This window comes from Camelina sativa, chromosome 3 (assembly GCF_000633955.1).
Source record: "Camelina sativa cultivar DH55 chromosome 3, Cs, whole genome shotgun sequence".
Classification (NCBI taxonomy): domain Eukaryota; kingdom Viridiplantae; phylum Streptophyta; class Magnoliopsida; order Brassicales; family Brassicaceae; genus Camelina; species Camelina sativa.
Window position 1 is genome coordinate 23,263,528 of NC_025687.1, and position 19,301 is coordinate 23,282,828.

A 19,301-nucleotide genomic window follows, 5' to 3' on the forward strand; every position below is an offset into this window, starting at 1 on the left:
TTTTGTGGTCAAAGAGGAGTGACGAAAATTGAGTTCAACTCACCTTGGGAAGGACACCTTGGGAAGACAAAGTTCAAGAGTTGAATCTTCATTAAACTATCTATCTTTATTGTGTTTTAGTTTCAAGAATAATATTTGGCTTTGTGACCAAGTTTTCTATCTCTATATAAACTCATGTAATCTCATTTGAGAATCATCAACCAATTTTCCTTTTCATTTTAGAGTCTATCTCTTTATTCTTTGTCTAGAACATTTCTTTGTTTCTTGGTGTGTAATATCCAAGCAACAGCCTCCTTTTGCTGGACTAGTGTGTCATATCTAGCAGTGATTGGAGTTGGGAATATCAGCAGTCTTCCGCAACTGCTGTGCGACCCCTCAATCCATCAAATCTCCCTTGTTGCACCTTGCACCTTAGCGAGTTTCTATCCTTTTTAGTCCGGCTGAGTGATCCTCGAATTTTGGGCGTATCAGTGCCTCTGCCTAAGGACTGGTTAAAGTGTAATATAGGAACTTCGTGGTCCTAAAGAAATGAACTGGCTGGTGGTGCTTGGGTATTGCGAGATCACAATGGTGTTGTCTTACTCCATAGTAGAAGGGCTTTCTCCAAAGTAATCGACCAAAAAGAAGCTCAGTTTATATCTCTTATGTGGGCTGTAGAGAGCTTCAAAAATCACAAAGTTGAGAAAGTGATTTATGCTCTTCAGGAAAAGTTTCTGGTTGATGCTATTAATAGACCGCAAGCCTGGCCATCTCTCAGATATCAAGCGATGGAGGCCAAGTTTTTGTTGAAAGCGTTCTCAAGTCTTGGAGAATTATTTTGGAAAGTTCAATTTCAAACAGAGGAGCCTTTTTAATAGCCCAGAGTGTTACAAGTGAGTGCAGGTTGCAGTCGTATGTTGCCTCAAACCATCCTACCTAGCTTCGTCAAGTGTTTATGGAGGAAAGACAAATACTCTCTGTTTGATTTTGAGCTTTTTTGTAATTTTTTTTGTATGGGTCCACCTGAATGGGGACTTAGGAGTAGAGGTAAGTAGGTCTATCTCATCAAAGTCACGGTGGGAGGTTTGAAATCTTTGTAATTACTATCGATATCCAATATATAATTCCAGCTGATCAAAAAAAAAAGGGGAGGTGATTACAAGGGGTAAAGTAATTTGTTTTTATGAAACGTTGAGGTAAACAAATGGTTTGTCTTATATTTTTATCTATCTCCGATGTAAACACATACATATATTGCTGAAATATCATGACCTTAAAATTACGCATAATGATTAAAGATATGGAAAAATGTGTTAGAAATTCCAAGGAACAAGGTTTAAGGTCTCAAGATATGTTTCTCGTAAAAGTTAGGAACGAGGTTTAAGGTGTTAAGAAGTTGAATAAATAGAATCATTTGTTGTTGCTCCAGAGATTTGAGTGTATAAGCCTTTTATTATTATTATTATTATGAACTGTTTGATGATAACATTTTCTATTGGGAGGTTGCACCTCTCGAACCTGTGAACACCCATATAAAGGAGAGGTGTTTACAATAACTATTTTTTGTTTAACAAACATGTGCTTTAGCCTCTTGGTTTGGCAGCAACACAATAAATTGTTGATTATCTCTGATTTCTTTACTGTTTTTGATTATAATAATTATTCAACCAATTTTACAACGACTTTCACAACAGAATTTGATCTTGTAGCTTTACGAATGAAATGTACCCAATGTGTCACAAAAAAAATCATTCTACACACATTTCACCTATGCAAACGTTTTATTTCTTTATCTGCTATAACTATTACATGTGAAGAAATTTATCAAATTTATCTTCTTTGGCGATAGTAAAATTGAAGAGATGACGAAACAGTATTATTAGTTTATGTAAATAAACACAATAAAATGCAACCGAAATTTCTTTATGTGGTCTAGCGAGCCACGGGGTTCACTTCAGTATCAAAGATCATGGTCACATCTCTAGAACTCTCAGAACCCATGTTATGACTTTTCCCTCCCATTGAGTATTCTAATTTTATACAGTCGGTTAATTCGGTAACAACTTGAGACATGGTCGGTCTTGCCATTGAAGATGCATTCACACAAGTCATTGCTAGCTCCACAAATTTCCAAACTGAATCAGAGTGGTAATCCTTCTTGAGACTTGGATCAACAATTTTTCTAATATCTCCTACGATAATCATTAAATTCACCCATTCCGCTATGTGTGGCTTTTCGCGACTCTGCTCAATCACGGGTCGATTTGTTATGATCTCCAATAAAACGACCCCGAAACTGTACACATCACTCATCTCTGTCAGCCTATTTGTTCTATAATATCTGCAAGACATTTTTTAAAAAGATTGTAAAGAGTTTAAATCATTTGAAGTAAGAATATAAAAAGATGGTTTAGTTAATACTCTGGATCAAGGTAACCAATAGTTCCTGCTACAACCGTGGAGACATGACTTTCTCCTTCGTTTAGAAGTGATCTTGAAAGTCCAAAGTCAGCAAGTTTGGCTCGGAAGTGTTCATCCAACAATATATTTGCGGTTTTGACATCTCTATGAATAATTGGTGGTTTGCATCCTTTATGCAAGTACTCCAAACCTAGTGTAAAACAAATCATTTGTACCAAATTTTTTCATTTGAAAACTAGAGTTTTTAAGAGGAAATCAATAGGTTCATTAAGCTTTATTAACCTTGTGCGGCCTCCAGTGCTATTTGTAACCTAGTTTCCCACCTTAAAATAGCATCACCACGCTTCCCTGTGTGTTTTAAGAAGGACGTTAGCTTGTGAATTTGTTACAAGTTTTGTTGGATCGACAATGGATTACGATTTGGTGTTTGAGTTTAATACATATTTAAATTTTACCCGAAAAAAACTCTTTTAAGTCTCCATTAGCCATGTATTCATAGACGAGCGCCAGTTCCTTTCCTTTTTCGCAGTATCCAACTAGATTTACCAAATTCTTGTGATGAACTCTTAAAAGAAGTTCAACCTTAACAAACCACAAAAACACACATAGAATTAAGATATATGGTCCATATTTATCAAAAAAAATTATAAAAGACACTTGCATAAAGGAATATCGTTGTGTTAATACCTCTGCCTTGAATTGTTTATGACCATGGTTTGAAGCATGTGAGAGTACTTTAACAGCAACCGGCTCTGTACCATTTACATATCCATGATAAACCATAGCAAACCCTCCTTTCCCAAGAACACTTTCAAAGTTATTTGTCATTTCAATAACTTCTGCATAAGTAAATCTTTTCTTTCTCGTTATCCTTGGTGGCTCGGATGATCTTGAAGTTCTATTATTTGCTGCAAAACCAAACTTTAATATGATTTTCTAGTCTTTAATTACTATAGTGGTATACGTAGTACTTCTTATCAAAGCTTTTGATTCTGCTACAATTACCTTTACTCCGTGATGAATTTTTATTTTTAAGAACAAAAAACAAAATCAATGCAGCTACAAGAACAGCTATTAAAGCAACGGACGAAACAACTGGTACAATTATACTCTTTTTGGGATGTCCACCTTCTCCAGGTTTATTTACACATGGTCCTTCTGTGCAAATAAGCCTATGGTTGCCTTCAACACTATGAATTAAAAATGCTATTCAATATATTTTTTTGTCAAAGCTATGATAATTATCAAATGGAAATATATAATTAGATACTTACTTTAACTTTAATCCTTTCTTTTGTAGAAGCTTTTGAGGAAGTAGACCACTAAAATTGTTTCCTCTTAAGTTTCTTTTAAGGTATAAAAAGAAATATATAACACAAGGTTAATTAGAATCTATGAGAATAGTTGGAAGACATTTTTATGTTTCATACTTTCTTATAAGAAACTAACGTACATGATCAAGAGCGATTTTATGTCAGCTAGAAACTCAGGCACACCCCCAACCAAGTCGTTATTTGACAAATCCCTGGCATTTGAATTTTTATTTAAATATAAAAAACTCCAGCACATAAGACAAGTTAAAAATTTATACTTTTGTTAATGTATGTGTGATACTTACAACTCTTGTAGATGGGTCAAATTCTGGATGGAAGATGCGATCATCCCAGTTAATCCACTTGAAGACAAGTTTCTAGTGATTTATTCATGAATATATATAATGATTTCAAATTTGTTAACCTTAGAATAGAGAATTTTTATTTTAATGGTACTGTATATGATTGAAAAATCTTACAGGAAAGTGACTGTTGGTGGATTAGAGCTATCAGTGTTGTTGCATTTTAAACCAGCCCACAAAAACTGTTCCGGGACACATGGATCTCCTTGCCAATTAATTCTACTCAACCCATAAGCAATTTGGATCTTCTTGATAGCACTCACTGGAATTGCATAGTTAATAATATATAAGAATCAAACACATGCAAAGCTATAATTCATATGTATTAAAAGGTCAATTTCTGCACCTTCATCTTGGTTTGTTTCTGACTGAGGAAACTCAACAACTGTAAAAAGTTCAATAGCGTTGATGAGAGGAGGAAGAGTTGACTTTGTTGTTTTCACTAGCTGCAACAGGCAACTCCCTCCTTTGCATGTCAGTGTCGATTCGGGTTGTGTGCTCATAGTTCCTATACTTAAACTGGTAGGACTATATGGTCCATAAAAAACTTTTCCATTCAGCAAAACATTGAATTCCCTGGTCTCATTGGCTAACAAAGTTTCAAGCTCTGCGAAGTGAAGGTAAATGTGAAACCGTGTTGTAGAATCCTTTAAGCTCCATGGGAATTCCCATGTCCCATTATCATTCTCACGGGTTGCAGCCGATGCCATTGCACCTTGTGGTAGATCAAAACCATTTGTAGTGTTTACATTGAGAGTGGTAGTTACAAGTGTCCACTCCTTATTAGTGAATGGGAACCATCTACGGTCATAGACATCATCAGGGTACCTACCAAAGTCTTGTATTAGATTTAGATATAGACATAGAAAAGGAACTCTATAGTTTTGATCTTTCATCATATTCTATCTGTTATTGTTCTATAATCTTTTTACCATATATAAAAATGTACAAAAATCCAAGACGTTACGTACCTGAATCGTTAAGATTCTTTTCACAAGTCAAAGTTTACTTACCGTAAAACGGGAACTGAATCGTCAAGATAACCTCTGAAAAAGAGTTGCAAGGAGCTCCCATTGGCACTAATGTAAGTATCACTTCTCAGTGGTCGTAGCTCCAAGGTTGATATCATCGGCGTAGTTGTTCCAGTCTTGACAAGACAAATATGCAAAGAGCTTGACCTAGACATGTGAATCATCTCCTCAAACAGACCACCTCCGCTTCCATTAAAATTCACTGTTGTCCACTTATTAGGGCCAATAAATAGATCAAAATTTGGGATAGTATGAAGACCATCATAATTTCCATATAAGAAAGATGCTCTAATCAAGTAATTTGTTCCTTGCGTGACCTTCAGGCTATAACAGTTTCTTTCTCCATCTGGAAAATATCGCAGAGTTATAAAAGCCTTTTCGAAGTTTCGCTCAGAATCCTTACTGACTCGACCGTTCTTTCCACTCTCGATGAAACTAGAATCTGAAGTGAATGTCAATCCAGTAGATGGATTGGTATATGGAGACCCATCAGGTAACAGACCACAATCCAGAGTGATAAATCCTAATAAGACGAGGGAATTAAGAAAAAATGAAAACAAAAAAAAATCAATATGAGTTTTCCTTAATTTTGAGAGTTTAAAAGTTAATACCATTTTGATCCTGAGCCCCAACATGTGTAAAAGCAAATGTGATGATGAACACACATAAAACTCCATGAAAATACTTCTCCATCTTTTCCTAGTTTTGGAAGATTACGACCTTGACATCTTTTTAAGTAATGAAATATTAATCGTTGTGACGTTTTCAAGTGGACATTAATAGAGTAAAGAAACTAATCCCAGAAATTGTCAACCACCTAAGTCACAAAAATATAGAAAATAGAAAATATGTTTAAAAAATCCTTGGATAGCTAACTATTGGTAATAATATTCGCATCGGTTTAACCTGAAAATCATAAACCTATGAGTTAATCTATGGTTTAACCCGAAAATAGTACAAAGTTTGCCGTTCTCTGTGAAATTTTCACTAAAAATAGATGCCTCTACCAGGTTGGACATTAAGTTAATTAGTCAACTCCATCTCTTCATTTCTAGCTGACCCTCGTAATTTTCTTATTTTGAAGAACATAACACGGATAAGGTAAGTTGATAAAGAATGCAGGGTTATTAAATTAGTTTTAAAGCATACGAAGAACATGTCAACGAAAGATAATTTCCTTTTTTTGAGACGTGGATCCAACTTGCATAACACAAACCTCCAATCATTCTGATTTTTTATTCTTCTTAAAACGATTAAGGTTTAAAAAACCTACGCAATAATTGAAAAAAAAAACGAAAGCTTTTCGGTAAACTTTCCTCTAATACTAAAATGTGTAAAACATTTCTAAAAGCTACTCCGTTATCCCTAGAACTCTTACAGTATGGCAAACAAAATATTAACCAAAGACTCATGGTTCCATCAGGGGAGCAATTGCTACCTCGTTTTCTATAAAATCACCCCCAATGTTTTACCCTTTTTTCTTTTATCGGCAGAATAATTGCTACATGTCGAGGTTTCGTCTGTGAGGGACAAAGTAAGATATATTAGAAATGGTTAGTGACATTCAAACTAGCGCCGTGTTATCCTTTAAGGATAATGAGAGCTATGGAGGCCGCACTCAGTGCCGTACCAATGTCTCCAGACGCCTATGGCTAAATTTTAATATTTTATAATGTGATTTTTTGATTTTTTTTTTGTTTTTTTTTAAAACTTAAATACAGTATGTCATCTAAAATTTGGGTTAAAATAAAATTTGATAGAGTTTTTGAATCAAATTTGAAGGAGTATAAAAGATGACAACCAAAAGATAAATGATAATTAAAGATCAAATTTCTAGTTAAAAACACTTAACATTAACTATTAACCTCTCTTTAATCTACATAAACTTTTCTCTTCTCTTATTCTACTTTTAAGTTCTTTTCCCCTAAAAATCCATTTGCAACCTTCCAAGAATTCTTTTCTCGAAGGGTTACTTTACCAACCGAAGAATACATCGCTCTTCTACAAGCTACGATCTGATTCAGATCTCGGATGTGATCCCCCTCGTAAACCCGACAATGGAAGCTTCACAACATGCCAGCTGCTCCTCATCTCATACATCTGAGCAAAACTGCATCGCTTCACCAATTGGCTCTAGATCTAGACTAGCACCGGCACCACCATTGTTTCCTTCCCACTCGGTTTCGTTGATGGCAGAAGCTTCTCTTAGACCATCAAGTGTGCCTTTTCTAGTGGGAATGCCGACAGAACACAGTGAGCTCAAAAATCTGATGGATGGTTCCCCCAGGTGCTTGACCGCCACACGCACTCCGATCCTGCAGAACGGCAACGACTTCTTCTCCCATCACCCAACAGCATCAACCCTAGGTTTTTTTAGGATGGGCCTCACTTATCTTTGTAGCCCATTAACCCCATTGTGGCCCATATCCAGGTCTGATTTCTCAATTGCTCTGCTTAGCCTTACTCAACATCATGTTTGCTTGATAATGGAGAGACTGATCTCCAATTCGGTCATAGGAACACTGTTCTTAGAGAAGATTAGCTTATTCAATCTTGAAACCGTATGGATATTGCACTTTACTTGTCACTGGATGCAAACTTAATATTGAAGTTTTGTGGAGTTGTATCTTTCTCGAACATTATGTGTTGTAATGTGTTTCAAGCCACTGTCCTACTCCCTGACCTTGAACCGAGTATGAACCCTCCCTGATCCGCTATTGATAGTTTTATATCAAGCTCAGCCTCTTTAGCACCCATTACCTCTGCTTGGTCTAGTCGAGGATTCCTCGGTAGCAGAACATTGGCGTCTTTAGAATGGCTTGTTAAACATGTGTGTCGAGGCAGTATATTAGCGTTGGTCAGATGTTTCCAATGTGTAGCTATAAGTATGAACCTGACCCGACTGTGTCCTTGAACCCGATGTTTATACCCATTGCTCCCATTTCCCACCTAGCGCCTCTAGTTTGTAAGTTTGGGTCTGTTGATAACTCTTTAGGCCAAACTGACTACACGCTTTGTATGGAATTCTTTAACCTCCATGGGTTTGTGCTTCATGTGAGGGAGGATCCACCTGTTTTGTTACGGTTTGATACCCTTTCTATGCGAACCCCGATTATAGCTACAGCTAGATTCATGACGCTTGTTGCTAAAAGATTGAAAGACTTTGCTCCCATGCTTTTGAACCCTCTCTTGTTGGCAAGAAACCCTCCAACTGTTCCCCCGTGAACACTCTTTTACAAGCTCAAATGCGTTATCCGCTAGAGCCGCTTATGACCACCCGTTGGTCGAGGATCTCGTGACGGTTGGCTTCAAGGACAAATCCGCATTGGTTCCAATAGACTTCTCAAATATTGTAAAAAAATTTCAAGTTGAAAATCCCTTTTTAAGCTCATGGAGCTCTTATTCTTTTGTTGCGTTAGTTATGTTAACTCTTGTTGTAAGAACTAACCTCTTAATGAGGAGTCACACTCTTGGTGAAAAACCCCTTTAACCTTTGTTTAACCTCTCTTTAATCTACATAAACTTTTCTCTGCTCTCTTATTCTACTTATAAAACGACCGATCCGTTTTTTTCCTTTTTGATGTAATATTATTTAACTAGTGGTCTCATAGCCACTAGCCACCTAACCACAATCAAACCAAACAGGAGAAAAACAGAAGCCAGACAACAACAACGAGCCAATAACCAATAAACCAAATAACAAGCAACCTAGCGACATTCGAATGACTCAAATCTATCAACCTAACAGAAGCCAGACAACAACAACCAGCCACTAGAACATCCTCCTCTTCATCACCTTGATTCTACGATCACACTTTGCCTTTACCTGCACCACAAACACAAATGGAGATGCATGAGTATTGTCATAAACACTCAGTGAGGCAATCCTCTCATCTAATGGGTTATACAGACAAGCAATTGAGATACTTTAACCATCAAACAATAATCAGCAACAAACCAAGAAAACTGCATCGACCGACACCAACCACTGCATCGACCGACACTGACTGGGGTTGCATCGATCGACACCAACACTACATCGACCGACAACAACACTACATCGACCGACACCAACACTGCATCGACCGATGCATGCTCAATATTTCACAAAATCTCTAACTGCATCGACCAACACCTTCACATGGCATGGACCGATGCTCCTAGGTCTTATCGCGTCATCCTCGCACTGCATCGATCGACGCACATGCCAAGCATCGTGTTTCCCAAAGCTCCTCACCAGCTATGTTCGTAAACGCATCAATCTTGATCCAATGCCACAAAGAAGCCTCACAAAGCCCCATGTGACTCAAAAACGTTCTAACAAGCCAAGGAATTAACCACATAACACATAAACACGAAAATCAGAGAAATCTCAAGCTTAGATAAGCCATGGTTCTGCACTCACCTTTGCCAAAGAAGAGTTTGACCCTACACCAAAAAATCTACGCTCCTAGCAAGCTCCTACAACGATCCCAGCTACAGATCTCCACGAAAACAGCCACAAATCTCCAAAACTCACAAGAACCGATCTCTGTTTCTTTTCTCTCTGGGAAAACGACAAAAAGAGGCTAAAGAAGTCGAAGTATCCTTTTTATACTCGAGCCTGAGGGTTTTTCTAACCCAAAATCGCAAAAAAACGAGTGTTTATCTTAACTCGTCTCGCGACGTTAAGCACCCCTCTTCTTCTTCCCTCTTCCTTCTTCTACTTGCGAAATACTCAGATGCACGTTTGGTGAATCTACAGGGAGCTCATCTACAGGCGCATGTCATAAAACCAAATATTGTTAATACTTGTTATACTCTAGTATTACCAAGTATTACTATAGTATCTTACCCTTGATTTCTCTTGCTCCTGCACATATACTTCCCACGGTTTGATCCGTTTTTCAAGCCGATTAATCCTTGCCAAAATGTTATTGAACTGGATTTTCATATCCTGCTTATGTAGAAGATCAACCAATTCAATATTATCTACTCTTGGTTGTTCAATGGCGTCTATTTCCTCGACCACCACATTCACATTATTTTGTCCAAACCGAGAAGCCGCATCTATTGTGTACATCTCCTTAAAAGATACAGACAATCCTCAATGAAGACGCCTCATCCAACTAACAACAACGACATCATGGGTATCACCTTTCTCAGCTTCTTCCATGATTCTTTTAAAAAGTGGAATTTCTTCATCAATAGATGCAATCACACTAGAAATTTCTTGTAAACAATCTACTTTAGATACATGACAACCCAAATTATTCAAAGGATAAGTAACTTCAGTTGTTAGGATAACTAACTGTTGTTAGGATAACTAACCGTTGTTGTACCAAATTTATCATTGATTTTCTTAAGTTGAAACCATTTCTGCTCGGTTTTCTTAAACCTTCTCCTGCACATCCTAGGACAGTTTTCATCCACTTCAGGAATTTCTTTAATGAATTCGTTCCCCAATTTATGAAATGCCTCAAATACTAAAAACTATACAACACACATATAACTAAAGTCAGCTTCAATTATAAGAAATATCAAAAATGAATAAGACTTAAAATTTTAAGACTCACTCACCTCAAAAGAAATACAGAAACCTGGAACAGGCCATCACACACTCTTTCTCCATGACCCCTCCAAAATGGCTCATTGTATGGAAATCGATTTTAGCATGTGATCGAATGATCCCAAGGAAAAGTTTTACAAATATCTAGATCATTCACTGCTCTTAGACAAAAATCATCGACACCCATAACATTTCCCCCAGAGTCTTTTGTCTGGTCTACAATGATGCTTCCTAGAATGAAGAGGACTGCCATCTTCAACCAATCATGAGAACGACCTAGTTCCATTTCCTCTAGCTTTTCTCTCACATATTGAAATCTAACCATTTTTATTTTTAAAAATGCTTCGTTTTATAGTACTCACTGCTCGATGTCTTATAATTAAGTGGATAGCTCCGACAGACTAATCCAGACATCAACGGGTGCTCCCTTAGACTATAATGGATTGGTACACTATTTACAACGAACCATGCTTCCTTCTTTTTTCTATGCGCGTCGTTCGAAGAATGAGCATCCACATTCCCATAACCTTGTGGTTTGGGTCTCTTGGTATGTGGAAAATGTGCTTGAACTGTGGATCCTTCTCAAACCAAATCCCTCGCATAACTATGTAGTAGATGCTTCAAGCCTTCTATCATTGTCAAAGTTTCATAACTATGACACCTTGTCGATACCTTGATTTTTTTGTTGTACTCACTAGGAAGGAAGTATATTCCTAAAGGTTGCATCGCTTCCGTTTCTTCCTCCAATTCTTGCAACAATAATACTTTTACCTAGTTATACTAGTTTTCCACACAATGAAATACAGAAGTTTGGAGACGAGTTGGACAAGCCAAGTGGGTCAGATACAACAGAGATGGTATCAAACGTTAAAAGCACTTCATGTACTAGTTCCAAAAATAGTACAGGAAGTAGTACAAGAAGCTGAGTTGAAGAGTTTGAGTACAGAAGCTTGGGACCGACTTGGACAAGCCAAGTGACGGCTGCTGAGCTAGATGAACATCTTGAATGGAAGATTCAAGATAGGATCATGGAGAGAAACTTTCCTATTTTTAGTATGATAAGAAATTCTTATTTCTTGTACAATAGAAAAATTGTCAACCCTAGGGGTAGTGCAATTGTTAATTTCCCAATTCCTATTTATTGTATATTAGGAACTTTTCTATTTGTTGTATAATAAGAATGTTGCCAACCCTAGAGGTTGTGCAATTGTTATAAATACCAAATACCAAGAGGGCGATTTCATGAAGACTTGCATGTTTCAAGGTATTTTCAAGAGATGCACACAAGATGTGTGGTGTCGCCCCATCAACAAGATAGAGAGATCTACTGATGATTTATTCATCTAAAAAAGAATAATAGGCATAGTTATGTTTGTTTCATATCCAGTTGTAATTGCTATCTTGTTCTTGTGAATTTGTTCTAGACTAGGTTACGAGGATGAAGGAAAAAAAAAACCTCGTTAACAAAGCTTGTGTGTTATTTAGTTTATGATTGTACATAGTCAAAGAAACTAATCTTATATAGAAATATGCGTTTTCAGAAAAGGGTCATTCACGTTACTTAAAACAGTCGCCTATAAGAAAGTATTACCACCAACAACAGAGAAAGAGTGAATAGGTTGATGAAAGGTTTTGTTAGAAAGTATAGCTAGACTGATAAAAGGAGAAAAGTAAAAAGAACATAGCCTTATTCTAACAAAAAAAATCTTCTTCCTCGTTCTTGCATTATTCATCAAATACAACGTGTTTTTTAATCAAATTATTTGTTACGTTTTATCTTTCTTGTGTTAAAATATCTGTACATAGACAACATTCCAAATTGATAACATCATTATTTTAATCATATTAACTATAGTTTCCATATGAATTTAGGAAGAGTTTGATAAGATTTCAGGTAGAAATTAAAAGATCTATTATCAAGTATTTCATTTTTCAAGAAGGTTTTACAAGTTGTAAGAAATATGTTTTACACGATATATGAAGAGAAAAAAAAAGGTGGAGTCACACACTCGTTCCGTCTCCCTACATTTCTCGCCTAGGTCGTATGCACCAACATCTCTCGTCTTTATCTGATACTGATACATGAACGTCAATGTCTATGCTTAAGACTATTTCTTTAGTCTTCGATCTCTCATTGATAAATTCTTCATTAATCTACGTTTCATGTCTTCGATCAATATAGCAAAATAGAATGGAGAAAAAGAATACTGCACTAATCGGATAACCCTAAGATTAAATGAAGAAACCTTGATAACTAGCATATTTTTATTTTCTTGGTTCAAACCCCTGATAGCTAGCATAATCTCTTTTTTATCGTTCAAGCTCGACGATAACAGCTAAGAGGTCTAACTTCAACAATCTGAAACATGGCTCTTTTAAAACGTTTTGAGTTTGTCATTGTCTTGGACCGAGAAATCTAGCATCAGGAAAAATGTTTTTTTGTGAGGTTAGTTTATTTCCTCTCCAGAGAGGACCCTTTGATCGTTCATCATGGAACAAATCGAGAAACAAACACTTTTGAAGGGTTTCAGCAGAATCGCATCTCAAAATATTATTTAGCAGATTGTGGAACATCAACGTGTGGCGGACCCACGTTATGGTTGGCAAAGTGGTTTGAGTTTACCCCAAAAATGTCCGGTAGGGTTCAACTCGACCTAACAACCATCTGCACCAACTAATATTTATTACTAGGTCCGCGCAAGTGTTTTTTAAAATAAAGAAACAAAAAATCACGTTGCTTGGATCGCTATCTCCTCTGTAATTGTCTAATCTGTTTAATCACATCGTAATCGTACACGTCTTCGTTCACTATATCAAGCCATACACACAAATTAGGATTTTTTTCCGACCCGTATCACGTTGCTTTGATTGCTATCTCATCTGTGATTGTCTTATCTGTTCCATCAAATCGTAATCGTACACGTCTTCGTTCACTATATCAAGCCTTACACAAAAATTAGGATTTTTTTCCGACCCGTAACTGCTTTTAGTCCATTACTTATCATAGCCCTCAAGGAAATCAATATTGCAATTTTCCTTTTTCTTTCAATTAATTGGGCAATTGACAAAAATAACACAATTTTAAGTTTTTCTTCCATATTTACCACATGTTTTCAAATGTTCCAAAACTAGCACAAATTTATATATCCTCAATTTTGAAAAAAACCTAAATTATTAATAAAATTAAAGTTTATTTAGTTTCTTTTGAGCCTCCACGAACCCAGATCTCAATCTGAACACCATCTCAATCTGAAACCCACGATCCACTCTCTCTCTTGATCATTCTCTCTCTCTCTCTCTCCCTCTCTCTTTCTCTCTCTCTCTCTATCATTGTCCCTCTCTCTCTCGATCATTGTTCCTCTCTCTCTCTATCATTGTCCCATGTTCCCTTGAATTTCTTCCTCCTCCTTTGAATCTTGTTCCTTTTTGTCCGTTACTTCACCATCTTTACTTGATTCACCTACTGTTTTATTCTATTAACACGTTGAACACACTTAGGTTTTTTCTGATTTCTATTCTCTAGGTTCTCTAATTTCAGGAATGATTATATGAAATCCAGGAAAGGTTGTATGAAATTCAGGAAGGATTCTATGAAATTCAGGAAGGATTGTATGAATGTGAAAAGAATTCTATGAAATTCAGGAAGGATTTTCTTGAATTTCATGATGACTTTTATAAAAAAAGTTTAGATTTCCAAACATGAGAATGATGTTTAACATTCATGATGGCTTTCATAAAAAAATAAAAAGGTGAACTTCTTGAACTTCATGATGGCTTTCATAAAAAAAAATAAAAAAGTGAACTCTTTAACATTTTCCAAGATTCAAATCTGATGCCTATCTTTACGAACGGTCTAAGAGAGTGTACCATTAAGCCAAGCTATTCATTCGTAGAAAATATAATAACAAACACTAATTTAGGTTAAACACTAAGCTTGATGCAAAAAAATTATTTATGAAGGATTAAATAATGTTTAGGAAGGATACTTTAAAATTTATGATGACTTTCATAAAAAATAACACAATAGCTATAACACCAACCGTATACATATCATTTTACCCAAAACCATCAGAGAGGACATATTTTATGTACTGTAATGAGCTTAATTTAAGACACGCTAGAAGAAGAAGAATCGCTGGAAATGTATAATTTCAAATTAAATAATAAATTTAATGTATACAAATGCCACTTGTGGAAAAATTGAGAATGTGTGCTAGATTTGGAAGAAAAACTTAGATTAGTGCTATTGAAGGGAATTTCTCTAATTTATTTAGGTTCAAACTATCCAATCAAGCGTAGAACAAGCAGTCCCTGCTCAAAACTATTTAGAGCCCTAGGGTAAAAAAAAAATTTGAACCTTTTAAGGTACATATACACTGAATTTTTGAAATTGTTGATGGTCCCATGGACCACTAAAAGAGTTCAAACAAGTTTTTAAATGTTAAAAATGCTATTCAATAAGACCCTATTATACATTTAAATGTTAAGAATTTGGACTATTTCAAAAAAAAAAAATTGGACCCTTAAACACTATAATTTTTTTGAAATTGTTGATGGTCCCATGGACCACTGCCCCTTTGCCCTCCCCACTTGAGCCGGGGCTGAGAACAAGTAGTATTTAAGCGAGTCTTGTTTCATCACCATTTCATCAATACAAGTTTATAAATTTTAAGTGTTTTCTCTAAGTACGTAGAATTTTGAATAAAACAAAGAATCAGTCAAAAGATGGAAGGCAAAACTGTGATTTTAAGTGTGCTCATAATGAGTCTTGTCATGGCCCAGATTCAAGTCGAAGCAAAGAGTTGTTGCCCGAGCACGCCGTCTAGAAACTGCTATAGTGTATGCCGTTTTGGTGCAGTAACTCCTAGGCAAACTTGTGCACAAACCTGTTCATGCAAAATTGTTCAAGGGACGTGCCCTTCGGGATATACACATGACAGCCTTGAAAACTCTGGTAATTCAATTTTTTTTTCATGTTCGTTAAATTATATCATTTACAAGTTGGATCATGATCTTGATGCGAGTTTCATGGATTTTTATTTTTTATTCAAGGTGATAATGTCAATGAATACTGTAAGATTGGGTGTGCATCTTCTGTTTGCGGTATCTTAACTACTCTTCAAAACTCTGGTAAAGTAAAGCTAATTATGATTAGTTTATTTGAACAAGCCAATGATATTCCGTTAATTCTAGTAATATTGTTTTCGTGAATTAGATGCAAGAGAAAGTGCGAATGGAGCGGTCGCACAATGCACCAAAGCATGTTCTAATTTCTGCACTAAGAGCTCATCTAATGCAGTTGAAACTGCCTAATTAACAAGCATAAACGCAATCTATGTGTGATTGTTTTTCTTTTTTTCAATAAAATGTCGCGTCTGTGACAAAATAAATGCAACTCTTGTACTAGCTCTAGCTGCTAGCCTGCTACTGTTTCAAGGTTTTCTATGCGACGTAAAAGGTTATTAATCCCTAGATTGTTTATCCTTTCAAGTTGCTACTACCTAAATAAAGAATAATATNACAAACACTAATTTAGGTTAAACACTAAGCTTGATGCAAAAAAATTATTTATGAAGGATTAAATAATGTTTAGGAAGGATACTTTAAAATTTATGATGACTTTCATAAAAAATAACACAATAGCTATAACACCAACCGTATACATATCATTTTACCCAAAACCATCAGAGAGGACATATTTTATGTACTGTAATGAGCTTAATTTAAGACACGCTAGAAGAAGAAGAATCGCTGGAAATGTATAATTTCAAATTAAATAATAAATTTAATGTATACAAATGCCACTTGTGGAAAAATTGAGAATGTGTGCTAGATTTGGAAGAAAAACTTAGATTAGNATGAACGTCAATGTCTATGCTTAAGACTATTTCTTTAGTCTTCGATCTCTCATTGATAAATTCTTCATTAATCTACGTTTCATGTCTTCGATCAATATAGCAAAATAGAATGGAGAAAAAGAATACTGCACTAATCGGATAACCCTAAGATTAAATGAAGAAACCTTGATAACTAGCATATTTTTATTTTCTTGGTTCAAACCCCTGATAGCTAGCATAATCTCTTTTTTATCGTTCAAGCTCGACGATAACAGCTAAGAGGTCTAACTTCAACAATCTGAAACATGGCTCTTTTAAAACGTTTTGAGTTTGTCATTGTCTTGGACCGAGAAATCTAGCATCAGGAAAAATGTTTTTTTGTGAGGTTAGTTTATTTCCTCTCCAGAGAGGACCCTTTGATCGTTCATCATGGAACAAATCGAGAAACAAACACTTTTGAAGGGTTTCAGCAGAATCGCATCTCAAAATATTATTTAGCAGATTGTGGAACATCAACGTGTGGCGGACCCACGTTATGGTTGGCAAAGTGGTTTGAGTTTACCCCAAAAATGTCCGGTAGGGTTCAACTCGACCTAACAACCATCTGCACCAACTAATATTTATTACTAGGTCCGCGCAAGTGTTTTTTAAAATAAAGAAACAAAAAATCACGTTGCTTGGATCGCTATCTCCTCTGTAATTGTCTAATCTGTTTAATCACATCGTAATCGTACACGTCTTCGTTCACTATATCAAGCCATACACACAAATTAGGATTTTTTTCCGACCCGTATCACGTTGCTTTGATTGCTATCTCATCTGTGATTGTCTTATCTGTTCCATCAAATCGTAATCGTACACGTCTTCGTTCACTATATCAAGCCTTACACAAAAATTAGGATTTTTTTCCGACCCGTAACTGCTTTTAGTCCATTACTTATCATAGCCCTCAAGGAAATCAATATTGCAATTTTCCTTTTTCTTTCAATTAATTGGGCAATTGACAAAAATAACACAATTTTAAGTTTTTCTTCCATATTTACCACATGTTTTCAAATGTTCCAAAACTAGCACAAATTTATATATCCTCAATTTTGAAAAAAACCTAAATTATTAATAAAATTAAAGTTTATTTAGTTTCTTTTGAGCCTCCACGAACCCAGATCTCAATCTGAACACCATCTCAATCTGAAACCCACGATCCACTCTCTCTCTTGATCATTCTCTCTCTCTCTCTCTCCCTCTCTCTTTCTCTCTCTCTCTCTATCATTGTCCCTCTCTCTCTCGATCATTGTTCCTCTCTCTCTCTATCATTGTCCCATGTTCCCTTGAATTTCTTCCTCCTCCTTTGAATCTTGTTCCTTTTTGTCCGTTACTTCACCATCTTTACTTGATTCACCTACTGTTTTATTCTATTAACACGTTGAACACACTTAGGTTTTTTCTGATTTCTATTCTCTAGGTTCTCTAATTTCAGGAATGATTATATGAAATCCAGGAAAGGTTGTATGAAATTCAGGAAGGATTCTATGAAATTCAGGAAGGATTGTATGAATGTGAAAAGAATTCTATGAAATTCAGGAAGGATTTTCTTGAATTTCATGATGACTTTTATAAAAAAAGTTTAGATTTCCAAACATGAGAATGATGTTTAACATTCATGATGGCTTTCATAAAAAAATAAAAAGGTGAACTTCTTGAACTTCATGATGGCTTTCATAAAAAAAAATAAAAAAGTGAACTCTTTAACATTTTCCAAGATTCAAATCTGATGCCTATCTTTACGAACGGTCTAAGAGAGTGTACCATTAAGCCAAGCTATTCATTCGTAGAAAATATAATAACAAACACTAATTTAGGTTAAACACTAAGCTTGATGCAAAAAAATTATTTATGAAGGATTAAATAATGTTTAGGAAGGATACTTTAAAATTTATGATGACTTTCATAAAAAATAACACAATAGCTATAACACCAACCGTATACATATCATTTTACCCAAAACCATCAGAGAGGACATATTTTATGTACTGTAATGAGCTTAATTTAAGACACGCTAGAAGAAGAAGAATCGCTGGAAATGTATAATTTCAAATTAAATAATAAATTTAATGTATACAAATGCCACTTGTGGAAAAATTGAGAATGTGTGCTAGATTTGGAAGAAAAACTTAGATTAGTGCTATTGAAGGGAATTTCTCTAATTTATTTAGGTTCAAACTATCCAATCAAGCGTAGAACAAGCAGTCCCTGCTCAAAACTATTTAGAGCCCTAGGGTAAAAAAAAAATTTGAACCTTTTAAGGTACATATACACTGAATTTTTGAAATTGTTGATGGTCCCATGGACCACTAAAAGAGTTCAAACAAGTTTTTAAATGTTAAAAATGCTATTCAATAAGACCCTATTATACATTTAAATGTTAAGAATTTGGACTATTTCAAAAAAAAAAAATTGGACCCTTAAACACTATAATTTTTTTGAAATTGTTGATGGTCCCATGGACCACTGCCCCTTTGCCCTCCCCACTTGAGCCGGGGCTGAGAACAAGTAGTATTTAAGCGAGTCTTGTTTCATCACCATTTCATCAATNCATCTGCACCAACTAATATTTATTACTAGGTCCGCGCAAGTGTTTTTTAAAATAAAGAAACAAAAAATCACGTTGCTTGGATCGCTATCTCCTCTGTAATTGTCTAATCTGTTTAATCACATCGTAATCGTACACGTCTTCGTTCACTATATCAAGCCATACACACAAATTAGGATTTTTTTCCGACCCGTATCACGTTGCTTTGATTGCTATCTCA

The 19,301-nt window shown here is 35.6% G+C and overlaps 2 protein-coding genes across 2 annotated transcripts; one reads left to right on the forward strand and one right to left on the reverse strand.

The window, feature by feature from the left end:
- Window positions 1,790-5,820, reverse strand: LOC104777823 (receptor-like protein kinase At3g21340). Its single transcript, XM_010502148.1, has 13 exons — window positions 5,718-5,820; window positions 5,089-5,629; window positions 4,422-4,903; window positions 4,193-4,337; window positions 4,019-4,090; window positions 3,854-3,925; window positions 3,675-3,746; window positions 3,406-3,590; window positions 3,088-3,308; window positions 2,856-2,982; window positions 2,683-2,748; window positions 2,401-2,590; window positions 1,790-2,320 (listed from the first exon to the last, which is right to left on the reverse strand). The coding sequence occupies exons 1-13, from the start codon at window positions 5,797-5,799 to the stop codon at window positions 1,912-1,914; spliced, it is 2,664 nt and encodes an 887-aa protein (XP_010500450.1). The 5' UTR covers window positions 5,800-5,820; the 3' UTR covers window positions 1,790-1,911.
- On the forward strand, window positions 15,254-16,156 carry LOC104777824 (thionin-like). Its single transcript, XM_010502150.2, has 3 exons — window positions 15,254-15,608; window positions 15,707-15,784; window positions 15,870-16,156. The coding sequence occupies exons 1-3, from the start codon at window positions 15,380-15,382 to the stop codon at window positions 15,965-15,967; spliced, it is 405 nt and encodes a 134-aa protein (XP_010500452.1). The 5' UTR covers window positions 15,254-15,379; the 3' UTR covers window positions 15,968-16,156.